The 25741-nt window shown below is 37.6% G+C and overlaps 1 protein-coding gene across 1 annotated transcript in view; it reads right to left on the reverse strand.

Moving 5' to 3' along the window:
- The window catches only part of LOC114666811 (kin of IRRE-like protein 1), a 327249-nt gene that overhangs the window by 4690 nt on the left and 296818 nt on the right, over window positions 1-25741 (reverse strand). The window contains exons 12-14 of the mRNA XM_028821820.2: window positions 16449-16556; window positions 13220-13347; window positions 4929-5006 (exon numbers count right to left, since the gene is read on the reverse strand). Coding sequence (XP_028677653.1) covers window positions 4929-5006; window positions 13220-13347; window positions 16449-16556 — 314 coding nt within the window. The remainder of the gene's footprint in view (window positions 1-4928; window positions 5007-13219; window positions 13348-16448; window positions 16557-25741) is intronic.

The raw sequence follows: 25741 nt of genomic DNA on the forward strand, positions 1-25741 counted from the left end.
GTGGTTATTATATGTTGGAGGTCCATGATAACCGTACACGTAGTACCGCAAGGATCTCTTCTGGGCCCACTGCTATTTTCAGTCTAAAAGTGCCCATTAGGCCAGATTAGTTTGGAACACAAGATGAATTTGCACATATATGCAAATCATACACAGCTTTACTTATGTATAGATCTTGATTAACCTCCAGGCTCTGCACCCTCGGATCAAATGTCTTACTAGCATTACAGAATGAATAGATAGTAATTTCCTCAGGCTCTCAGGCTAGGAAAAACAGTTGTTGTTGAAAACAGTGAATATACTTGATGGTTTTAGCCAGATAGATTGCCGTAATGCACTTCTAACAGGACTGCCTAAGAAAGACATCAATTGACTGCAGCTGGTTCAAAATGTAACAGAAAGAATCTTAACCAGTAAAAGAAAATCTGAATACATCTCACTGGTCTACAGGATTATTATATAGTTTTTCTGTGTCAGTTACAATTGATTTTAAAATACTTTTAATTGTATATTATATATAAATCTTGCTATTCCTTAGATTTTGCAGTGCCTGTCCCCTTATATTCACAGTTGTTATCTTATTCTCAAACAATAGTTTGCTTACTATTCCATGAGCTATGCATAAAATAACTTGTGATACAGCCTTTTACTATTATGCACACAAATCCTAAATGCTCCAGGCTAATAATATCACAGAACATTAAAAATAAAATCCTAAAATTACCAACTTTTTAAATTTGTCTTTTTCATAATTACATTTTTTTGTCCCAATTCTAATACGTCATAGTTTATATTGCAATATCATATAATTGTAGATATGCATTTCTTTTCCAGTTTTCAGCAGTGGCATCTTGCACCACTGCCATCTGATCAATGTACTCTGCCCCAACCTGTGATGTTGGAAGGCATTGTGATGTTGGAAGGCATGTGGATACTCCATCTCTTAACAGGACCCATTATATCTAATCTTCTAGGACAGTGCATGAGAACATGAGAGCAATATGAATGACTTTAGCACAGTTTTGTTTAGCAGAATCCCTACTGGAGGCTTAATGAACTTTAGACCTTGGAACCCCTGCACATTTATTTTACTTTTTACTTTCCCATTCTCCCTTGTCATCTGAGTACCGTATTAGCCTTATCATGATAATTGCTCATTTTCCCCATGGTAGCACAGACCTAACATTACTACCTCACAGCACCAGGGTCTAAATTTGGTTTGCTCTGTTGTCCCTGTGCATACATAGATTGATTAGTATCAGTGAGTATGCTTAATTGCATATGATTACCTGTTTTAACACTGAATACTGAAAATGTTTTCAGTAATACTTTTCAATCAACAAAATGCATTTAGTCCTTCCTTCATGGTGATGTGAAGTATCCCCAGCCCAAGCCCTGATGATCTGAAGTGTTAACACTTGTCGCTGCGCCACTAGAACATGCTGTTTCAAAATATTTATAGCAAATAACTGGATTAAATTAAATAGATATTTTATTTATAGGTTTCTCTTACTGGATTGCAGGCAGCATACTATTTTCTGATTGGCTACGTGACTGTGCTATGTAAAGAACCGGAGTGCTGTCTACACTATTTGCTTCTTATTCTTCTGTAAATTTCGCAGGCTCCTTGTGACCCTAAACTACCCTTCTGTAAATGGTATACCTATAACATCTGTTTAGTTCTTGTCACTCAGTTAAGCACAATGTGAGTCCTTAACTCCTTCCTCACTAGCTGTCAGAAGACAATATGAGCTTGCATGATCTTACCATCTGCAGCAGAGAATGTTTATGAAAAAACACAATAATAATTACGAATTAATGCAGTAATTATTTAAAAATTACTGCAATTCTTTTACAAAATAGCACAATTTTTTAAAATTTTTTGAGTGCTGACAATAAGCATAGTACTGTATTAGCTAAGTTTATATTTATTTATTTTTAAATAATTTATATATAATCTTTCTTTCTTTCTTTCTTTCTTTCTTTCTTTCTTTCTTTCTTTCTTTCTTTCTTTCTTTCTTTCTTTCTTTCTTTCTAAATTAAACCTTTTCTTTAACGAAACATTCCCCTCAACATTGCTGTCTTGGTTCCAACCTAAACCAGATGGGGCCATATTGTCTCCAAAGTAATGCATTACAAATAAAGTTGCAAGCTTAGTCTTCTCCCGATTACAACAGCATCACAATCTGCCTGGTACTGTCTCCTTGTCATATTTGAAACTGTACACTCTAGTCATAACCGCATAGGTGATTTAAATCTAATAAAAAAAAAACTGAGATCGCCAATTGCATTTAGTTTAAACTCAACAACTTTTGACACTTTAAATTTTTAATAGACTTTTGAAATACTACCCAGGCAAAGTGATGAAATACAGCTATAAATAATGTGCAGGATAAAGGATAGTAAAGGACAGTCCAACTTAGAATACAGGATACATTGCATCTTGATTCAGTGGTGGAGAGAGCTTGGTGAATCTGATATTGCTGGGTTTCTATTGTCAGCCATAAAGTTTCCCCTTCATGATATCAGAGGGTAACTTTTAAGATGATTTTTTCAATGTGATTGAGAGCCTGACTGAGCTGCTTGGGAGCAGAATGAGTGATCATGTGCTTAATGGGATGTGACAATGGAGAATCTGTCATATTACTTCTTCCATTTCAAATGGCTGTAGCTGTCTGCTAGTGTATGTTTTGCAGATAGACATTGCTTCTCTTATGGGCAACTCTGTTTTGCTTCCTCAGGTGTATAAGCAGTGTTCTAAAATAAAATCCAGGGAGCTAGTACATATACTGCATGATATTTTTTCATTTTATGTAACATCATGTTTTCTGTTTATGGTGTTTCTTTTTACATCCTATATTTGTAATTAGTGAATAGCACACTAGATTCTAAAGAGGAAGTGACCTTAAAAAGAATACATTGAAGACTGTAAATTAAATTGATAACGAGTGAGCACACACATACTTTACAAGTAACAGTCAGGAGAAGATGTTCATGCTCTGAGGTGCTGTTTACGACTTAATTAATTCTTCACAGTACATACTCTATATAGTGAAACACAAACACTATCTACTGAAAAGCTTACTCTGTGTACTGAAACGTTTCTTTATAGTGTGTATGCATTGTTAAGACTGATTTATGTCCCAAACAGCACCTCATATAAAGCCTGATTTGTTGATTTAATGGATATTTTTGTACCAGTTATGTTAATAATGGTCAAATGAAATTTCAGACTGCTGTAATTCAGATGGATTTCTTTTCTTAATCAGTTGACTAAGCCTTACTATACCTGTGACCTACCTAGAATAGCAACAAGAGCAGATTGTGAATCCACTTTTCAGGAGTAGATCCTGCCATTTGTAAGCACAAGAAACAACTTCTTAACTGTGCAGTTCAGTTTTCTGCATGGAACTAAGGTGATGATATGAAATAAAAGAAACCTGAATGAATGATGAAAGATGACAACATACATTGTCCCTTGACACTAAATTACATATAGTTATTACGTTTTGAAGCAATTATTTTTATATGTTTAAGCCCGTTCTCAGTGGAAACACAGTAAAACAAATACAAATAATAGAACAATATAAGGCTACCAGTCCAGCGAGTATGCCAGTGTTGGGAAGAAGCACTCACAATAGACATGGAAAGAAATTGCAAATGCCACAGATACAGTGACTGGATCAGGATTTGAATCCAGTTACCAAGAGCTGTGAGACAGCAGGGTTCACCAGTGCATGATTATGTTACGTATTCACCTGAAAAGAATCCTTACATATTTAGAGGAACACTGATATTCTATATGTGTGTCTTACTACTATGTTATAGATTCTAATATATTTATGACCCTAAATTCAAAACGATCTCGGCAATGACACTTTCTCTTAAGCCCTTAACTGCACAGTTATGCCAGATAATGAATGTAAAAACTTGGTTCCACTGATACAAATGGCACCCCTTTTCTACAGTCCTTTTATTACTGTCAACCTTCTTTCCAATCCACTAACTTCATCAGTTTCTATTTTTAATATAAATATAATCCACATGTGTGCTTTTATTTGGGCAGCATTGTTTTCCTGTAGTTAGTGCACCCAGTGACCGTCGGAGTACAGTAATTGTAATCTCCTTGAATTGATGTGATTTTTTTCTTGAGTATTCCAGTTTTCCTCCCACATACAAAAGACTCGGGGATTCTAAGTTGGCCCTGTATGTGTGTGAGTGTGTTCTAAGAAGCCTGGCCCCCATCCAGGAGTGTTTCAAGCATTGTGCTCAGTGCGACTGGATCAGATCCATTCTCCCTTGACACTGAAATTGTTTAAATGAATTACAGAACTCTACGTTATTTTTTTGTTTTTACAAATCTAAACCCTATATATCATTGTTCATGACATTTTTCTCACTTTACGTCTTATTCCTGCAGATTTCAGTTTAATCAAATGCTGTCAATTTAATTCATTTTTGTATTGTGCACTTTCTATTAACTTTGCATATTTACATATTTCACATAAAACAAAATTCTCCAGAAAAACATGAAACTAAGCACACCAGTGCTAAACATGATCCCTGCCTTTTCCAGTCTACAGTAATTACTCCACCTGGCTGCCCATTTTGTCCACCCAACTTTTTGGTTAATATGCTGTATATACCTTTCACCTGGTATTGCAAATTTCAATCTCTATGTTAAAGCTTCTTGCATTTCTCTCCTAGAACTTTGTCCACATATCTCTAAAGTTTTGTTTCCATTTTGTTCCCAATCCTTCTGATACTCTTCTTTTGATTTAACCGAATGGGAGACTCCACAACCAATCGCAAGTACTGCATTTGCCCCCTTGTTGGCTTCAGACCACTTGGATGGTGTAAAAGCACACAGACAAACCAACTAGAACCCATGCAAGATGAAATCAATTCAAAACAGCATGGCGTCACACCTTCAGCTCGTATTCCTCACGGGTGTCAAGTGTGTCACTTCTCAGATCCTGCTTTAGGTCAATTTCATCCTTGAATGGCTTGGAAGAGAGAAACAAAGAGACAGAAAAGAGTGAAATCAGGTTATTTTTTTCCCTACACACAAACTTGTGTATTTCAAAAGTCCAAATCTACTGAACTGTTAACTTTTTTCTATGCAATATGAACAGAAATAGAGAATGAAATTCTGCAATTGTTTCTGACCATTTTCTTTGTTACTTGTGGTGTGAGTGACTAGTATGTTGCTAGACATTTTGAGTAATGTGTTGTTCATGGTTGATTCCTGCCTTATGCCCAGTTCTGCTGAGACAGGCACCTGCTACCTGTGACTATGAATTGGTCTAAATGACAATATATGCATATATGTATGTATTTTGTCTTGTTACTGTCACCTAGATAAGACTGATGTAAAATTAAATTAAACTTATTTAAATGAACGTGAACTACACAAAACAATAATGACATAACTGAAAAATAATGGCCATTTATTTCATTTGTGCAAATGTGCAATAACAGGCTCTATTCAAGGCAGCTTTTAAAAAAAGGAGGACCAAATATATTACTTTCTCCGCTGTGTTGTCATGGTAATGGATGGGTCAGATTATGAGCAACACGTGATGCTGGCTGTGTATAAGGGCCTCTGAGTGGAATTCAGATTCAAAATATACACTTACTTTCCTGAAAATGCTGCAAGTAAAGGAAGCTGTGATCTTCAGAATAAGGATAGTTCTGATCTCTGGGTGCAATATTTAATTACATAAAACCATTAGATATTTAAATAAGGTCATGTGGCACTGAGCAAATCAAACTGCCACAATGAAATTAGAAAAATCTCAGCAGAGACAATGGCAGTCAGAGGCAGAGACTGAGCAAGTCTTGCACAACTGAGATTCCGCATTACACTGCTGTTCAGATTTGAAAAATTGCTTGAATTTAAGGCACCTTGCAGATTTAAACTTGAACGTGCACCCAAGATTCGACTTTGAAACATTATGCATATATTTCAAGCTCTGCTTCCCAAATGCTCACAAGGAGCCACCACTAGTGCTGTTTTATTTTAATTGACCTGTCCTGGGCCATTACTGACATGCAGAAACAGCTAAATGTCTCAAAACTATGAAATCAGCCATCTGAGTCAAGGACCAGCGTGTTATTCTCCGGCACTACCAGCAAGCACTCTACTATAACTCATCATATAGTCAGGTCCAAATCAGTGACAGTGAAGAGTCTCAGTTGTGGCGAGTCATGAATAGTTCTAGTGGATAGTGTTATCTGGATGTCTTTTAGAGGCTTATTATCTGCCTCATCTTGAGCAAAGTTAAACGTCAGCCACGCAGTTACGGAAGCTGGACCATGAAAATTATCATTATTTGCAATTCATTAGTGGTATTCATCCTTCAATAGGTTTTATGTTTATTCCAGCTTGAAGCAGATTGCCCTTAAGAAGTTTTATAATGTCTATTAAATTAAATAATAGTGGATAAAAACATTTTGAGGCATAGAGGCATAAAAAAAAAACGGGGGTGGTCTCCCCTAGACTTTCTTGTATACTCAGATATGGGGATGGATATTTGAGGAGTAAACCACAAGACAATGATTATATTTTTATATTATGCACATTAAAGAACCATCAACAAAAATCAAATCAAATTAATAAAATATTGAACAATTATTATAAAAGTAAAATTGAATAAATAGGACTCTGCAGCTGCATGAGTAAAAGGTAAAGTACCACTTCCGGTTAGCGGAAATAGCCCAAAAGTTGATAGAAATCTACATTTTGTATCTAATACTTGTATGCAAAATTTGGTTGACCTAAATGAAAGTGTACTCAGGTTATCGTATTTACATACACACACACACACGCACGCACACACACACACAGACACAGAGACATAATTCCAAAAATGGTATTTTCAGACTCAGTGAGGTCTAAAACGTCGAGATTTATCAAAATCTTGAAAGGGAATTTTTTGGAGGATTCCAATACTTTCCCTATACTTCATATACGAGAAAGTCAGGGAGGTCTAAAACATCGACATTCATCAAAATCTTGACATCAAATTTTTGGATGATTTCAATACTTTTCTTATACTTCGTATACAAGAAAGTAAAAATATTTTGTTATTATTCATCTGCAGTTTAGATCCTTTTCCCTCCTGCCTTTGGTCACACTGAATATAATTCTTGCAGCATAAAGCTGCAGACTTCTTGATACTGTATCAATCTAGCAACCTTTGTTTTTTTACTTTTTCATCAAATGAGAATTTCCTATCCCACAAAATATTTTGCGTGGTTAGGAAATGCTACTAGAATATTACGATTGCCTTGGTCATAGTTTCTGTTCCATATCATTCAGACATATTTGTTACACAATTTCATTTTACATACAGTATCTATAATGCTCTTTACTGAATGTGGGTAAAGAGCACTGTAGCAAGTTAATTAACAATCACAAAATGTGCAAAAATAAAACTACAGATTATTTTAAAAACAAAGTAGCACAATAAATTTAATGTTGAAGACACTTCTTTCCAGAAAGGGTATTAAGCTATAGGTTGTTACAACTCAAGGACTAAACGGCGTCTCTCACACTTGAGTGGGAGACATCTTCATGGCTGTTAATGGTAATGCCAGTCTGAATCGGGGGTGGTTCATTTCCTCTTCTCTTTCTTGCACAGAAGATTGACAGTAGGAGGAGCTATGAAGTCACTTTAACTTCAGGCAATGAACCTGCTACTTTCTCCCAGAACCACCTAAAAAGATGCCACCTCCAAGCGATACCAGAATTGTTAGACTCGCATCTGAAAAAATGTTACGCTGCAGCGCTGGCTGCTGTTCCAATCTTTGTATTTTTTGCTTTGGCCAAAACTTGCCAATTACATGGGTTTTACCATCTGGTGTCCCAACTCTTTATCGTTGTCCTTTTGCTACAGCAGCTCACATGCACCCACATGAAACATATGTAATGTCAAGTTTTTAAGAAGCCTTCATGTATAAGGCAGTGTAAATTTAAATAGCTCAAGATAAAACTAATCAAATGTGTGTGTTATAATTTTTAAATGAATTTTCTATTAACGTTGCACTAAACACATATGACAAAGTCTACTGAGAAACTATTCACCATAAAAGATAACATACACAACAAAACATTCTCAAATCAGCTTAATGTAATTCAGGGTTAGGAGGGTCTCAGAGCCTATCCTGTCAGCGCTAAGCATAGGGCAGAAAACAGCCATTTATAGGGCGCCAGTCCATTACAGGATCCACTGATTCAAAAATCCATGCTCTTACAGGATCAATCTGAAACCTACAGTCAGCCTAGCATGAGACAGATGTGTTTTTACTTCTGTATGGATGGCAGCAGTGTAGTCTTATAATGTCATCTGAGCCTTGCTGAGTTTGCAGGTTGGCCAGATAGCAATCAAGGGCACTGCTGCCTTTAAATAAAAAGGAAATGAAGCACGAGTGTAATATAGGTAAGGGTCAGCAACTGGTACTTTGGGCTGGTTTGGCAAGGAGGTTTAGAGGTAACATTTGATGGTGTTTAGAGCTTGAATCAAAAGTGACCCCAGGAGGGCTATAATGTAGATCAACAACTTCTACCTTGCAGATGAGGTTTTGCACAGCAAGAGTTCAGCAACAGTAGTGAGAACCTAATACATTTAGTTTGGTTCATATTTTGCATTATGCAGCAGCTGTCACAGGAGGCTGGGGGACGCCTGGAAGGACCGGGAGGCAAGTTATTCGTTCCCCGGGCCATGAGGAGGCAACTGCCCTGGATAAAGAAGGGACCACGGGGACGGAGCCAGGAGGTTCAAACCCACTGGGACCCGTGGCTGCTGCCAGGGGGCACCCCGAGCATCGTGGAACCCGGAAAACCTGCACTTCCGCCACACCTGGGCAGATAGAGTATGAACCTTCCGGGGACACCCAGAGTGCTTCTGGGTGCTCGTGCGGCACTTCTGCCACACCAGGAAGTGTCGCCGGAAAGTTATCAATGAGCACCTGGAGCATATCCGGGTGAACATAATATGGGCTGCCTTCCTACAGTCGGGGAGCAGGACGATGCTCCCATGAGGAGAGGAAAGGCGGCACACGGACACTGGGAGAGAAGCCTGTGGAAAAGGTGATTGGTGCTGGGGGCACTGTGTGCTGTGGGGGACTCATTTCTGTAAATAAACATGTGTTTGTGGTAAAGGGCTGGAGTCTGTCTGATGGTGTTCAGACCCAAGCTCACAATGGCATCCCAGATGGGACTCTCCGCCTGTTCCAAGGCGGGGACCCATCATAAAAATAATTTTGTGAGGGGTCCAGCACCTCAGACCACTGCACACACATGCCGCATGGAAGCGGCCAACATACGCACCGCGGAGAGAATGCGACTCACTCAGGGAGTCGCCGACGGTTTGCAGATCCACCATCTCCACCTGATGTTGGTGGAGGACAATTGGCACTGCAGGAGTGCAGTGAACTCCCCCGAGCACGCCACCGCTAAGGACGCCTGGAACGGCATCGCATCACGGAAGGCCATGGCTGAGGAAGGCTCCTTGGACAGACGAGGTCCAGGAGGTAAGTTCCCTTCCCAACGGCAGCCGGCCCGGGGAGGTCAGACCTTATTTATCTATTCTAGGCAGGGACTGTCCAGATCCACGTCGGTGGCAGACGCGTACTGCTCCGTGGGGCTTTGGTAGAGCGAAGAGCTGGTGAGGAGGAACCGCTGCAGTTCAGAAAGCCACTGCAGCAGAGGAGCTGCCAGGAAGATCACCCCCGCATCAGGGAGCGGAAGAAGATGGCAGAGGACCAGAAGTCCCTCCCCGTGACAGGCGAGGGATTGGACGTTGTGTGTCATGTTCCCGTCGATGATTGGTCAGAGGCGGGACCGGCAAATGCCCATCCTGAGCCGGGAAAGGACTTGAAGAAACCCGGAAGAAAGCTCCACAGTGCACAGCCGGTGAGTAGGACCGATAAACAGGTATGTCCTCTGCCGGCTGATGCTATGTTTGTGCCTGCGGCTCGACGCAACCCAGAGGTTTCCCTTTCCCCTGTTTTTGCAGGTATTATTCGAGACTGCATAGTCGAGCTAAAGGGGAAGGCGATCGCGCCACATGAGGGGGCAGAGCAGCGCGGCACTGGAATCTCTGGCCGGAGGATGGTGGCAGTACGGGTAAGTGAGACCGGTACCGTAAAGAGAAATGGAGAAGCGAGCGAATGCGTCCTGGTATTGTGCGGTTCTGGTGACTGAGTAGCCGCATCTCCGATAGTGGAGGCGACGCAGAGGGCTGATCATGTGGTAGGGGTGGTGCCACTGTACTGTACATAGTTAGGTTCTACCCCATGTATTAACACTTTCAAAGATAAAACAAATCAACAAGTGGTTGTGTCTAAATGAGTTAGGATAATGGCCAGTGCATGTAATGTATGTTGTGACACCCAGTGGTGGCTCGCGTATAGGCACTGTGGAACTGCAGCACCGCCTATTTCCACTTGATATTATCGATAACATTTAATATAATGAGTCCTTTTTTCTTTAATTCTTTCTTTATACTTGTACAATATATAATCCTTAAGCTTAATGTCAGCAGCCATCCCCCAGTTTATGAAAAAGATACAAAAATCTTTGTATGGAACTGTTCGCTTCACAGTTCCAGCGGCGTGGTGTTTGGCTGTTGTGCGCATGCGCACATAGGAAGCAGCACGCGAGGCTGCGAGGGAGAGAGAGCACTGTCGCTCCTGCAGTGCCGACCCCTGCTTTCAATGGAGAAAAATTTCCTCAGTTGTCATCCAGAGATCAAGGAGAAAATTATTGATCTTTTCGCGCAAATTAAAACAAGAAGAATGGATTTCATTTTTAAATGAATAGATCAAGCTTGAACTGTAACAATTTAGGATATAGTAAGTAAGAAATGTTTGATTTTGTTCTTTTAGGATTTTATCCAAGTTTCTAAATAAATTTTCTTTTTATACATGTTTGTTTCCTTTTACACCATTTTAAAACAAAGGCTAAAAATTTTCTGGAGCAGCACCCCCACTAACTTTAGCTACGAGCCGCCACTGGTGACACCACAAGGAAACTCTGCAGAAGAGACACATCATTTGGAGCCATTAAAACATAAAGGTGAAACAAGTGGCAAGTGCCTGATTACCTGATGAGTTTGTGACTTAAAGCTGAAAAATAAAGACACTTTATGCCACATATCTTCAGTACCAGAAGACAATTTCCTCCACTAATAAGATTTGGTGTTCCATTTTTGAATATGAATAGAGATTAAAAAAAACAAAATTCTACATGCCATTTTACTTTTATTTTGTTTAAGAGATGCAAGAAGATTTTTGTGGCTTATGTGACACATACATCTGATTATGATAATATTTACTGTATAGTCAAATAAGCCTTGTCCTTGTCCACCTTTCTTCAAATGGCAACATTAAAAGCTAGTGCACTAAAAAGTGTTTGTTCTTTGTTTGTTAAAATAGGGTACAAAGAAGTTTAGAGTTTGTGCTTGAGTATGCCCTGTAATCGTACCAGCACATCATGACCCCGGAATGCATAAGCAGGTTAGAAAATGGATGGATATATCTTTAAAAAGAAGTTGCAGATGACGACATAATCTAATTATACTGAAAAATAATGGACCCACTTAAATACAGTGGGAGTTCCCCTTTCAACTGATAAAAGGAACATAGTTGTAAATGTATACCTCCTTCTGAATAAGCACTTAATTGCTACTGCATCTTGGGATTTAAAAATAATAATCATGGTGTGGTCTTCTCTCTGTGCATTCCTGTCAAAGGCACCTAACTGGTACATTTGTGCATCCTTGTCATGGAGCCAAGTTTTAGACTACCACTTATATAACTTATGCCACGTTAGGACCCTGATAATGGAATGCGATTAAACACAAAGAGTTTGTTAAGTGAGTTCCAAAATAATTAACTGAAGTAATGAATTTGTCATACTTGGAACTGGATTTTTTTCTAGGCAGATTTTATTGTATACATTTCAGTCCTTCATCCCTTAAGGGCCTTACAAGGTCTCTTTCAAGATAGATATTTAACAATAGTTTAATTACGATGATAATCTCAGGTAATTGTTCAGTTACCAATAAACCCTGGTTAATCATAGCATGCTCAATACATCAACACTCATTCTTTAATATCTAAAATCCACAAATTAAATGTTCACATGAATGCATACAATGTTTTGTTTTTGACAAAACCACGTGATGAAAAGAGCAGCCATAAAAGATATTGCTACTAAATTTCAGCATCAGTATTTTTAAGGTGAGGAACTTTAATGTTAAAATTAAATAATAAAAATTTATATAAGCAAGAAATGAAGAATATTGTGACAAAAGGCCTTCTTGTTGAAATTAATATAACTATTGGACAAATACTGTTTGCTAAGCATTGAAAACTTGCTAACTTAGTTCAAGTAATGTACATTTTAAACTGTACAGCCTTTAGAGTGTTTGGCATAATAAAACACTTAGTGCTGGTATGTTCTGTTCAATGAACTCATATAAAATAAACACTGATCAAGTAATTTATAGCATGCTTTTATTGTTTTGAAATTGCAATGATGTAATAAAATCCACCAGAGTTTATCAAAAACACCACTAAAATTGTTCAGAAATTATATGGTCACAGTGGTTCTTTATACTGTATTTCTGCTGAGACAATCGTTTAAAAACTTCTCAGATGATATATTCACTTCCTAAGGCCTTTTCATCAAAAGCAATGGGTTTTTGAAAATTTTAAGATGTTGCATAATAATTATTGCAATATTTATGTGACTATGCTAATTATCATATGGATGCCAAACGTGGCATGTCAACAGGCATACCTTGTGGAAAACTATTGAAAAACCACAAAAAAGCTAATCAGAAATCAAAAGTATGGGTATGCTAAGATAACAATGTCAGAAATTAGAAGTGTGGGAATGCTAAGATAACAATGAGCATCATTTTAAAATATGACCAGCCATTTGTAAACAATAAAATAATTCTTATGTGTGTGTTTCTGTATGAGCTAGAAAGGACAAAACAGACCTCCATACAGGACATTACAGAGTACAGTATAAGTGGAATTTTTAGGTTATAGACATAGTGTGTGTAACAGAATAATAACAGAAAACAATAAGCTAATTTAGATTAAAATGCTCAAACTAATACTGTACATTTATAAGCAACATTTTGAAGTACCTGTATAATGAAATACAATTGTCTTCCATAAACACTGATGTTATACTTACAGAGTACATAGTTTTAACCATTCGAGGAGCAGTTGATATGCTGGAGGCATCATCCTCCAGGTTGTGTGTTTCCTTGTTGACAGTCTCTACCTTGATGTCAGGTTTGCCCAGGGTAACTCCCCTGCGACCTGCAAGATGATTATATGAACTGAATATGGTCAACCATGAATATCTGTAAACTAGACATTTAATACAAATCCATATGGTTTTTTAGAAACAGCCATACTAGTAAGACAACAATTAGATTAATAAAAAAGAAAAATTTACATATTAACTGCATGGATTTTTAGGCCGGTTATGAAAACTTTCATCTTTAAAGACTAATGTTTTAAAATCAGAAATAAAGCGCTGTAAGAAGATACGTTTTGATTACTTCAATTTGATTATGCCATGATTTAAAAGAAATTAATGGAACAAAATGTTTTTTAATCACAGTATTTAAATGTGAATTAGATGCTTTTATGTACTACTGCCTATCTAATCCTATGCAATATACCCAAAGAAACTTTATTCTTGGGTATAAAACCAATGGGGTTCTTGAATTTGCTTGTGTTCTGCTAATTCAGAATTTAGGAGAAACAAAAAGCAAATAACATTCAAGGTTTATTATTATCTCAAAAATGAAAGATTAATGTTGCATTTTTAATCCTCAAATTAAAAATGATCTCCAATCACCTGAATTAGAAAGGTGTGAGTGTCCAGTATCACCCAGTAATTGTTATGATAGTGGGGAAGGAAACACAGCGCTCCTATGGAATTTTATTGAAAAGAAAGGATATCACATATGGCTTTAGTTTATTAGGCCATAGTGTTAAATGTTGTCAGGAAGAAGCAATAAATAACTGTACGGTTAGAGAGCAATCAAAATGGCAAGTGCAAACAGAGCTTGAGAATGTCGCTGGATAAGCTGAGTAAAAATGATGACTAGCCTGTAAAAAAAACGTAAAATAAATTCCTCATATTTATCTTGATTAGAAACTGTAAATACTTATACAATCAACCTATTTTAGTTTACAGTATTTTATAAAAAACATAGGCAGAGTAAAACAATGGTAAAATATTTGATTTGGAATGTGTGTGTGAATCACCTGTAAGCCAGCAAAATGATGGGTGAAAATATTCTCTTCCTATGTTTTGTTGCCTGCAGACATAGTTACATTTACGTTGGACTACCTGTGATACACAACCCTAAATATCTTGTGACTTAATGGAGTGTTCTATTAAAATAAAAACCTGGATGACATAAACTATCCTGAACTCAGATAATATTTTAATCATACTGTCATCCAGTCTGTATAAAATGTGGATTTTAAAATAACATTTGTTCTGGTAGCAAGATGAAGAAAAAAACTGCAGAAGAAATATTGATTTAATTATTTCTTTTTCTAATTTGACTGGTGTCTGACTTATAAGTTTGCTCAAAGAATTCTTACGTCTACATCAAATACAGAGTACTGTATATGGTCCAGTGAGAAAATCTCAGTACTTTAGCAAGCAGTGCTAGTTCACTTTTCATCATTTTCCAGCCCTATATGTTGGCATTTATGAAAGCAGTGGTTGCGCCCTATTGCCCAAACAAAGGCATAACACTAAACACTAAAAAAGGGAAGTTTTACTCAATTTCTTTGGAACATTTTTCAGCTCTGAACCTTACTTTGAGGTGGCATGTGTAGCACTTGAAAGTTCCATATATTTGTACCACTTTACATTTCACCAAATTACATCAAATTTTTAAGAGCATTCGCATTATGTCTTGTTTTATCATTCTATTAACACAATGTAATTCAAAAAATCTGTGAAAAACAGCAAGATCATTTTCTGAAAGCCAAAATGTGAAAGAAACTAAATACAGGTGAACTTTCTCTTATAATTTCATCAAATAAGTATCTGCAGGGATGCTGTCTTTACTTCTGAGGAAAGCAAATAACTTGTGTCTAGCAGACACAAATCCAGTGGTTAGCTAAGCCAATTCTTTCACATTCTGCTTATATCACAGTCTAGTATTCTGACTTTAATCTTCTGCACTCTCTGCATTTATTTAATCTATATGAAGTATTCTGGTAAAAGGTTATGCTTCTGAAAAATGGTGCATTTTAAAATGTAGTATTTTCTGAAATGGTAAGAATGCATGTTTTTTCACATGCAACATTTTATCACCATGAAACCTTTATAGAAGAATTCTAAGGTGTAATGCACCTGCTGCAATAGTGAAAAAAATGCCACCATCGGCTCACTTTGGAAAACCAAATAAAAATGTTAAGATTGCAGAATGCTACTGCAAATATTTGCAATCAGTGTCAGTTACAGTAAGATTCAGAAGGACAAAAAAAATTAAACTCCAAACCAGGCTTTTTCTCAAATGAGTGCCTTGTATGGTTCACGTAATCTGTGGTGACCTCTTGCTAATACTGTTTTAGTGCCTACAGTCCTTTGAAAGGAATCAGTAACAAGAGAAACTCTTTAGCGAGAAAGGAATGATAGCTCCTTGTATCTCTCTAAAGATCTCCCTGCAGCAAGTGGCAGGGGATCAGTGCTTGCTGCATCATTTGTCACAGAGGTATGTAATCTTTGTTTTTGGCTGTTGAATAACTATTTTACATCAGGCTAATTTTAAATAAAAGTAATGATAAATGCCCAGTAGTTTCAGCTTGGTATGATAAAGTATTTTATGTTTGTTATTTTTTCTTACTTTTACTTTCTCTGACGTGGGTTAATTTATGACTCAGTTAGATCCATCTTACAGTGTAATCAGTTGCCTCATCAAAGCCAATAGCTAGATCTTGATTGCTTTTCTGCTAATCTGTGAAAAATGTTTTCTAAGACACAAGTACTGTAGATCACAAAGCAGCATTTTCTATCTCATTTAATTAAGTTATAATTACAGTATAAGAATCTGATATAGGTGCGATGAAGTGGTTTAGCTTAGACACTTTCCTGATGTGACAGCATCCATGAGCACATTATCACAAGTAACAGCAGAGAAAAGTGTGTCTGAGCCTTTCTGCCAAGATAGGATAACTGCATTTGCCCTTTATGTTTTACAGTTTAACATTCTACAACCTACTGAAAAGATTTCAGCATATGCTAGTTACTTATTATCAACCATTTATGAACATAGCTATGGCAGAAGAAACAAATCACACCTAGGAAAGCATTCTTTGCCAAAGATCTTAAACAAACAGCTTACAGTAACAAAGATGTATTAATGGAGAGATGGATGTTTCCTTACTTCCTTTGCGTTGTCTATACAGGAAGAGGGTTAGTGCAATTAGTACAAACATCAGAAGAATTGAAGCTCCTACTGTCCCACCAGCTATGATTCCAACAGGGACAATCTCTGTAAAAAAGAACACAACAATATTACAAATAGGATAAACTATATAATCATCTCAGGTATTGTTCCAACTATTTTTATAGCCACCATTTGAACATGAAACTCTATGTCCTGCAGCAAGGCCTAACAGAGTACTGGCTCCCTTCTTATTCACCTTGTACACCTCACACCTCACACCTCAACACATTCCTGAGCCGTGCCATTGGCAGAAATTTTCTGAAGAAAATGTCAGCAGTGCAAGGGAAGGTTGATGATGAACTTTGAAGGAGTACTTTTGTTGAATGGCACAATGTTGACAAGACAAAAGAGATGGTATTTTTAGACAGTCCAAGGCATCTGGGAAACTGACCAGAGTGGACTTCCAGACAAAGGCTGTGTTATTTTCAGGAGCCTCAGCTCCTTTGGGGGATAGAAGTCTTTGTTACATATACTACAGGTACTCTATTAGGCTATGTTCACACTACTATTTTTAACTAAAACAATTTCTGTCCACTCTAGCATTTTATACCTTTTACAATAGTATACCTGTCCTCAGTAAATTGCCCCAAAACACACATGACATAGATGTTCCCCTAAACTGGACATGGGCACATTGGCTAAAAAATCCTTGAAGGGGCAGTAGCACTGCCAGCCACAGGAGTTATCACAAAACTGCAGCAACTGGTAAATGTATTGCCTTTTGCACCTGTACGCAACAATCAAACTGTACAAAATGCAATTCTGATGCATACAGGTAAGCAACACAAGTGCTATGTCGGAGTATGGTTTTCTTCTGTGAAAGATGACCAATTAGGGAATGAGACATTGTAACGAGCATGATCAAACTAGAGCATGATTAGAGTCTTCTTCTTCTTATTTTGGCTACTCCCATTAGGGGTTGCCACAGCAGATCATCTTGTTCCATATTTTTCTGTCCTCTGCATCTTGTTCCGTTACACCCATCACCTGCATGTCCTCTCTCACCACATCCATAAACCTTCTTTGAGGTCTTCCTCTTTTCCTCTTCCCTGGCAGCTCTATCCTTAACATCCCAATATACTCAGCATTCTCGCCTCTCTGACTTTGTCTCTCAACCGTCCAACTTGAGCTGACCCTCTAATGTCCTCATTTCTAATCCTATGCATTCTTGTCACACCCAATGCAAATCTTAACATCTTTAACTCTGCTACCTCCAGCTCTCTCTCCTGCTTTCTGGTCAGTGCCACCGTCTCCAACCCATATAACACAGCTGGTCTCACTACTGTCCTGTGTTATCAAAAAACTGTCCCCACTGCAATACTGTATTCAGAAGGATAGGAGAGTTTTTTTAAAAGTATCTGTTTTCATCAGTTGAATATGGATATACTGTACGATTAAAACAGAGAATAATGCCTGCATTTTAAACAACAATGTGGTAGTGTGGATGGGGTCTTAGCCTGCTGTAGCAGATGCAGTCTTGTATTTGACAGTCTGCTGGGGCAACAGTATTATGACTACTACTACTACTACTACTAGTACTAGGGCCAGCAAACTGAATAATTATAAGATGGGCTAACCCTTTCCTGAAAATCAACTGGACTCTCTGGAGGTTTAATTATACAAAGAGCTCTTAAAAAACTGAATATCTACATCTTGGACAGTGCCACTTTCTGGCTTCAGCAACAGATGGATGCAGCCTCAAAGAGTGCTATATGAGTTCATTCAAACAGCAGCTATTACAGTTATGGAGTTGTTGTGACATATGATTGTTGTTGTTTTGACATAGAATTGTTGCTGTAACTTTTGCAATTTCCATCAGGCTCAAGTGGGTTTCCAGTATTACAGTAATCCCTCCTCCATCGCAGGGGTTGCGTTCCAGAGCCACCCGCGAAATAAGAAAATCCGCGAAGTAGAAACCATATGTTTATATGGTTATTTTTATATTGTCATGCTTGGGTCACAGATTTGCGCAGAAACACAGGAGGTTGTAGAGAGACAGGGACGTTATTCAAACACTGCAAACAAACATTTGTCTCTTTTTCAAAAGTTTAAACTGTGCTCCATGACAAGACAGAGATGACAGTTCCGTCTCACAATTAAAAGAATGCAAACATATCTTCCTCTTCAAAGGAGTGCGCGTCAGGAGCAGAGCATGTCAGAGAGATAGAGAAAAGCAAACAAATCAATAGGGCTGTTTGGCTTTTAAGTATGCGAAGCACCGCGGCACAAAGCTGTTGAAGGCGGCAGCTCACACCCCCTCCGTCAGGAGCAGAGAAAGAGAGAGAGAGAGATAGAGAGAGACAGAGAAAAATAAACAACCGAAAATCAATACGTGCCCTTCGTGCTTTTAAGTATGCGAAGCACCGTGCAGCATGTCGCTTCACAAAGCAGCTGCACAGAAGGTAGCAACGTGAAGATAATCTTTCAGCATTTTTAGACGAGCGTCCGTATCGTCTAGGTATGCGAACAGCCCCCCCGCTCAATCCCCCTACATCAGGATCAGAGAAAGTCAGCGCAAGAGAGAGAGAGAGAGAGAGAGAGAAAAGTAAGTTGGGTAGCTTCTCAGCCATCTGCCAATAGCGTCCCTTGTATGAAATCAACTGGGCAAACCAACTGAGGAAGCATGTACAAGAAATTAAAAGACCCATTGTCCGCAGAAATCCGCGAACCAGCAAAAAATCCGCGATATATATTTAAATATGCTTACATATAAAATCCGCGATAGAGTGAAGTCGCGAAAGGCGAAGCGCGATACAGCGAGGGATTACTGTATTATTATTATAATTATTATTATTAAAAGCTTACTCACATTACTCTAGACAGTAATTTGAACTGTGGGAGGAAAATTGAATTCCTAGTAGAAATTTCCTGGAGGACACTCAAACTCTAGTATAAAGAATTTATTATATTACTTTTATTAAAATTCTTATAACTGATATTATTATTAGGACAGGGCACCGGCACAGAACAAATCATATATTTTATAAAAACAAAGAAAAATAACACCCCTCTATTTTTCTGACATTTTATTGTATTATTTATTGTTACAATATTGTTACTATTTGTTATTACTTTTTCTTCTTCTTATTCATTATAGATACCTTGTTTGTCACTGCAGGAGCCCATGTAATAGCAATGGAATGCCTGCTCCAGTATCACAAAGTTGCTGTTGTAATCTTAAGGACATGCACTAACTTTAAATAGCAAACAGCAACAGAATTTACTTCAGACATGTGCTAGTGTACAGTGTATAAAAGGTATGACCCAAAATAATGCTAATCACCTTTCAGAGATAAAAATACGAGACACCTTTTTGTATAGTTTTGCCAGTTATGCTATCAGCTTTTGACTATAATTAGAACAAATTGTTCTTTTGACACAAAAGAGTTTTTTTATACTTTGATGCTTTTATAATTATGTATTTTTTGTGTTATTCCATACTAATAAAACATAGATGCTTTTGTAAGGCTGGCCTTTCCCCTATAGGAGAATGGCTCATTTTTGTAAATTATTTCTTTCAGATAGTCCAGGCTTTGTTATACTTCTGATCATAACAAGTTCTTAAAAGTGCTAATAACTAAAATTATTAAGTATTGGTGTTTTGAGATTTTCAGAATGTTTTCTCAACATATCAAATTATCTAAGGTTTTCCATCCATCCATCCATTTTCCAACCCGCTGAATCCAAACACAGGGTCACGGGGGTCTGCTGGAGCCAATCCCAGCCAACACAGGGCAGGAACCAATCCCGGGCAGGGTGCCAACCCACCACGGATCTAAGGTTTTCTGTTTCTGTTTTCTGATACTCTGTTGTGTCCATGGTGCCTTCTGGTTATTTGTTTTTCTTTACATGCTTAGCTTATTTTATGAGTAACCTTGACTTACTGTATACCCAATAAAGGTGCTACATAGCTCTTAAGAAAACTGTGAAAAGTATACTAATGTTAAATGTTTTCCAAGAATAAATGGTAAGATCATTGTGAACAGCATTTGCCAGTGTGATGTAAATAAGTGCTTGAAACGCCATATAAAGGGTGGCAGGGAAATAAACAACTCAAGAATGGCTGGAGACTGAACAGAAGATATGACAATGCTGGAAGAGAAATTTAAAGTCTATAGTGATTAGAACATACTTGAACTGAGACACAACAATTGGAAAACAATGGAAATACTTGCTGTAATTTATGAAGGCTGATAAACTTACTGTATTTCAGAGAGTGATGAGAATTGAGCAGCAAAGTAATTGATAGGTTCAAGTAAGGAAAGGGTCATAGACAGGAAATCTGCTCAAAGTAGCAGAACATCATTAGAACAGGAGGGTGTCAAAAATAAGGGAAACAATCAGTTTGCAAAGCAAATAAGTACTTGGTAGTAAAGGAAGGCTAGTATGCTTTTGCTGATGAAGGGAAATAATTGCCTACAGATTGGTGGTTACAGTCTTGGGAGAAGTAAAAAAGAAGAGAGAAAAGACTGGTTGAGTTGTGTAGAAAAAAAATCAATCGTTAGTATCAGAAAAAGGAGACAATACACTGGTAAGGTGCAAGGAACAAATAGAAAGACTGGCTTTCTTACATATTTATTTGACAGAAGTGCAGAAACAGTAGAAACAAATCACTGAGCTGCCTAGGGGAGATACTGAATCAGATTATTGACAACTCACCATATCTTCTGTTAGTATGATTTCTCACATTCTTGTAAATTTTGCTTCTTTTACTAGAGTGACGTTTCTTAAATTACTCCTTTGGGAGAACTTGACATAATCCATCCATCCTCCAACCCGCTGAATCCGAACACAGGGTCACGGGGGTCTGCTGGAGCCAATCCCAGCCAACACAGGGCACAAGGCAGGAACCAATCCTGGGCAAGGTGCCAACCCACCGCAGGACACACACAAACACACCCACACACACACCAAGCACACACTAGGGCCAATTTAGAATTGCCAATCCACCTAACCTGCATGTCTTTGGACTGTGGGAGGAAACCGGAGCGCCCGGAGGAAACCCACGCAGACACAGGGAGAACATGCAAACTCCACGCAGAGAGGACCCGGGAAGTGAACCCAGGTCCCCAGGTCTCCCAACTGCGAGGCAGCAGCGCTACCCACTGTGCCACCGTGCCGCCCACTTGACATAATGTTTATGGATATCTCTATTACTATGCATTTAAATAGACGTGTGAGCTTTTGGAAGGAAATGTTTCATGGTTTTGTACATTTCTCTTACTTTATAAAATGTGTAGATCCATATATGAGCTTTGACACCGGCTCTTTAGAAGTCTTCTACGTTTTGAATATTTAATTACAGCTAATAGAAGTGATTGTGATGGTAAAGAAAAACAGGAGTGGAAAATTATCATGCATTCAGGACTTAAGAATACTGAATTATAATTTTATATGTTCTAAGAGAACAAAAAGAAGGGCAGGCAAAAATACAGATATAAGCTGGAAGGACCTGAGTGATATAATGCTAACAATAACAGAAACATGTCTAATGAATAATAAAAGAAACAGAATAAAGAATTGGGGCTGCATGGTGGCACAGAGGTTAAAATGTCTGGTGTCCCACTCTGCCTACATGATCTTACTCCAGATGATTTAGCTTTTTCTCTCTATACCCAACAACATGAGTGGTAATTACCAGCTCTAAATTGGCACTATTTGAGTGACAGTAGGTTTTGATGGGTTGGCCATGCACCCAGGGTGGCCAAGACTAGCTTTGGCTGACCATGACTTTTAATTTGGTAAGCAGGCAGGTTAAAAACTAGATGGATGTAAAAAAGAAAACACAAATAAGGGAAAATGTGGTGTGGGAAATAAAGCCAAAGAAAGGAAATCTGCAAGATTAAACTTTTTAGAAAAAGAAACAAAACTCACTTATTAAGTATAATCCATCGATTACTATGATGAACAACTCAAAAGTGATTTGGAAATAAGCAGTAATTTCTCATACTATCATTATCTTATATTTCAGACATTCTTATACCATGTGTACAACATTTGGCCAACATTAACAATGGGCCAAAATATTTTCATGAATCATCTTAAAATTTTGAAATCTGCTTCAATTTCCATCCAAGGGTTTGTTAAATCTAACATTGCTATGGATCTAACTGGTAATGCTATGGGTCACAGTAGAGATGCACACTTTCAATGCAATAATATGAAGGGAACTAAATAGGAATCATATTAAAAAGTAGCTGTAATGCCCTGTTATAGAATTGTCCATTTTCAACACTGAATTTAGTTTTACTTGAGGCATAAATTGCATAATCAATAAAACAGCGGGTAAAGTCAAGAATTATTTTTACTCTACAAATTTTAATGCTCATTTTTACTCCTCTTATGATTCAAAATTGTCAGTGGCTAAAATGTTAAAAGCTATGGCAATTAAGTATACTGATTTTATTTCTATAAATTGCGAATGTACAGTATACAATACCTGTAATTTATTAATGCTCTACTGAGATGAGGGAACGGGTGATGCTCCTTGTAAAGAAAAATACTGCATATACAGAACAATTAAAGAGCAGTGAATGCCTGTATACTAGAAGTGAGAAATGCCTGGGATTTCTTGATACATTATCCTGAAATCTGGGTCATGTTATGATAATATATATTTTTTTTAATTCATTGTAAGTATTGTGGTTCTATTCTGCAATATAGTGCAATTAAGTGTTCCTTTTTTAATTAAGCTAAGTCATATATTACTTTTATTATGAAAAACACTTGACTGGATTCATGCCACATTTTTTGATTATGGAAATTGGTTTCAAGTATCTCAGCACATGCATAACATAGATACTGATACCTACATTTAGCTCAGGATTACAGCTTGTGAGATAAAAATGTTTGTAGTAGGACTTTCTACTTTTAATTAAGAGAAACATATTCAAAATGCAGTATACAGCATTCTCAGTCCTGCTTAATTCAATTCATGGCTGTAGTGGTCTACATTCTATCCCATCAGCACTGGATGCAAGGTGGGAAACAGTCTTGACTGGGTGCCAGTCCATCGAAGTGCTAACATATTTAAAATAATGCTTTAATAAATACAAATGTGCATTTCAAAACTTCGAGCTACAGTGCTTAGCACTGGAAGATTTTTTCTTTTTTCTTGGAGGTTTTTCACATTTCATTGTTATACAACATTGACTCACAGTGTATTTACTTTTGGCTTCTCTGACCATATTGATCAGCAAAAGACTCTTTAATGTCAAAGTGAAGACAGATATCTGAAAATTTGTCTAAATTAATTACAGATACTAAACATAAATTAATTGATTGCATAAGTCAGCGTTTCTCAACCTTTAAGTATTTGCGACCCGAGTTTTCATAACAGTTTTAATCGCGCCCCCATTCCTACATTTTTTGCTGCCGATACACCGCTACAAGTTTTAAATTTCCCTACGGATAGCGAAATTACGCCACATATGGCTACATTCTCGCCCCCTTTTTTGTTACTTGGGGGCACGCCCCACAGTTTGAGAAACGCTGGCATAAGTATTCACTTTTCACTTTCTCTCTATTATGTTAAAAATGTTTTCCGTCATCTCCATGTTATTCAGTCCCCTCCACATCGCTTGCCCAATCATTACTTCTACTGCGTACATCCTCTCTTCGTACCATCCTGTGACACTCTCAGTGCTGCTAACTCGCCCTTCAACGCAGTCACTTATAATAACAAGGCAGAAAAGCAAATGATCAAGAACGTTGAATTTTAGATTGCAATGTAAAAACAGCAGCAAGAGCTGATAATGAATGTTGTAAAAAAGAAAATGAACAAAGAACAGCTGCATGTAATAAAAATCAAAAACAAAGGGAATCATCCAATAAACAAGGAAGAGAAAAACATCCTGAACAACATACGAAGAGAAATTCAAAAAAGCAATGTTTATACAAAGAAAGTTAGAGGATAAAGTAATTCATAATGTTGTGTTTCATGAGGCGTTAATGTAATATAATATTTTATTTACTGTTTATTATGTTTTACTTTTTTACTTCTACTTATATACTTTTACTTTTTACTTTGTGTTATTATTCATTGGTATTTAAAATAGACAGTTGTAGTGAGATACTCAAGTAACTGATTTTCTATTGTCACACACGTGCGACTAGAAGGGAGCTGAGTGGACCAAGTGGAGGTAATTACCCGCCAGGCCAGGGGGTGGCAGGGTGCACTAAACCTACCTCTGTTATCTCTGCAGGCCAAATATGGGAAAACATGCCTAATTCAACATCACTTCCATTTCCGGCGTCCAGACCGTCGTCACTTCTGGCTCTGGCGCCCAGACTGATGTCACTTCCAGTTTCAGCCAGATGACATCACTTCTGCCTTTTGGCTTATAAAGCCACCATCTTTTCTCAACTATTCAGTTCAGTTCAGGACTAAAAAAGTGCACATGAGTTCTATTTCAAAACCCTTTTCACCACAATGCCTTTCGAGCAACTCAGCCACAAGATAGCAAGCATCCAGTGCCCGACCCCAGGGGTTTGGCAAGCAAAGCGAACAGGAGGTGGAGCCCCCTAATGACATTAAATAGTCTTTTTGTCTGATGATCAAAGTATGTCACAAAAGCCAAATTAAACCCACTTTTATTCCTTTTTGTAAAATAATAAAATGTGAAAACTTACAAGGGGGTGAATACTTTTTACAGATACTGTATATAACTGCAAATTGGCATGAGATACATTTGGAGTATTATTTTCATAAGAAATTAGTAAACTTTCATACATAAGCACAACCTGTTAAAGTGCCTTCTGTTCTCAAATGCTGACAGAAGTCAGGATGGGAACAAGCAGAACATGTGCTGGTGCTTGTGAACATGGTACCAAAATGTGACGAGCAGTTACACATGAGATTTCTCGATTCTCTGCTTTGTCTTTAAGTACATTGGTTTGTAAGTTCTAAATTAAGTGTAAATCAGCCTTTAAGTGCTTTTGTCAGCTGGAGTTGAAAATGCAGCCCTACTCTGAAGTCTGTTGGAGTACTTGATTGTAATATGGGAAGCATTTTAAGCCTTTCTTAACACTGTAAAAACCAAAATGAATCCAAACATGGACAGTGCATTTGGTATAGGAATCTCTTTGACATTAGTAATACTGGGGTACATTGTAACATTGAACATCTGTTATAATGTAAAGGGGATTACATTTTGTTATGCAAGTAACAATAAAATGAATTCTCACAGATGGCACACTCCATACATTAAATTTGTCACATATATACATAC

Source organism: Erpetoichthys calabaricus, chromosome 16, assembly GCF_900747795.2.
Source record: "Erpetoichthys calabaricus chromosome 16, fErpCal1.3, whole genome shotgun sequence".
Taxonomy (NCBI): domain Eukaryota; kingdom Metazoa; phylum Chordata; class Cladistia; order Polypteriformes; family Polypteridae; genus Erpetoichthys; species Erpetoichthys calabaricus.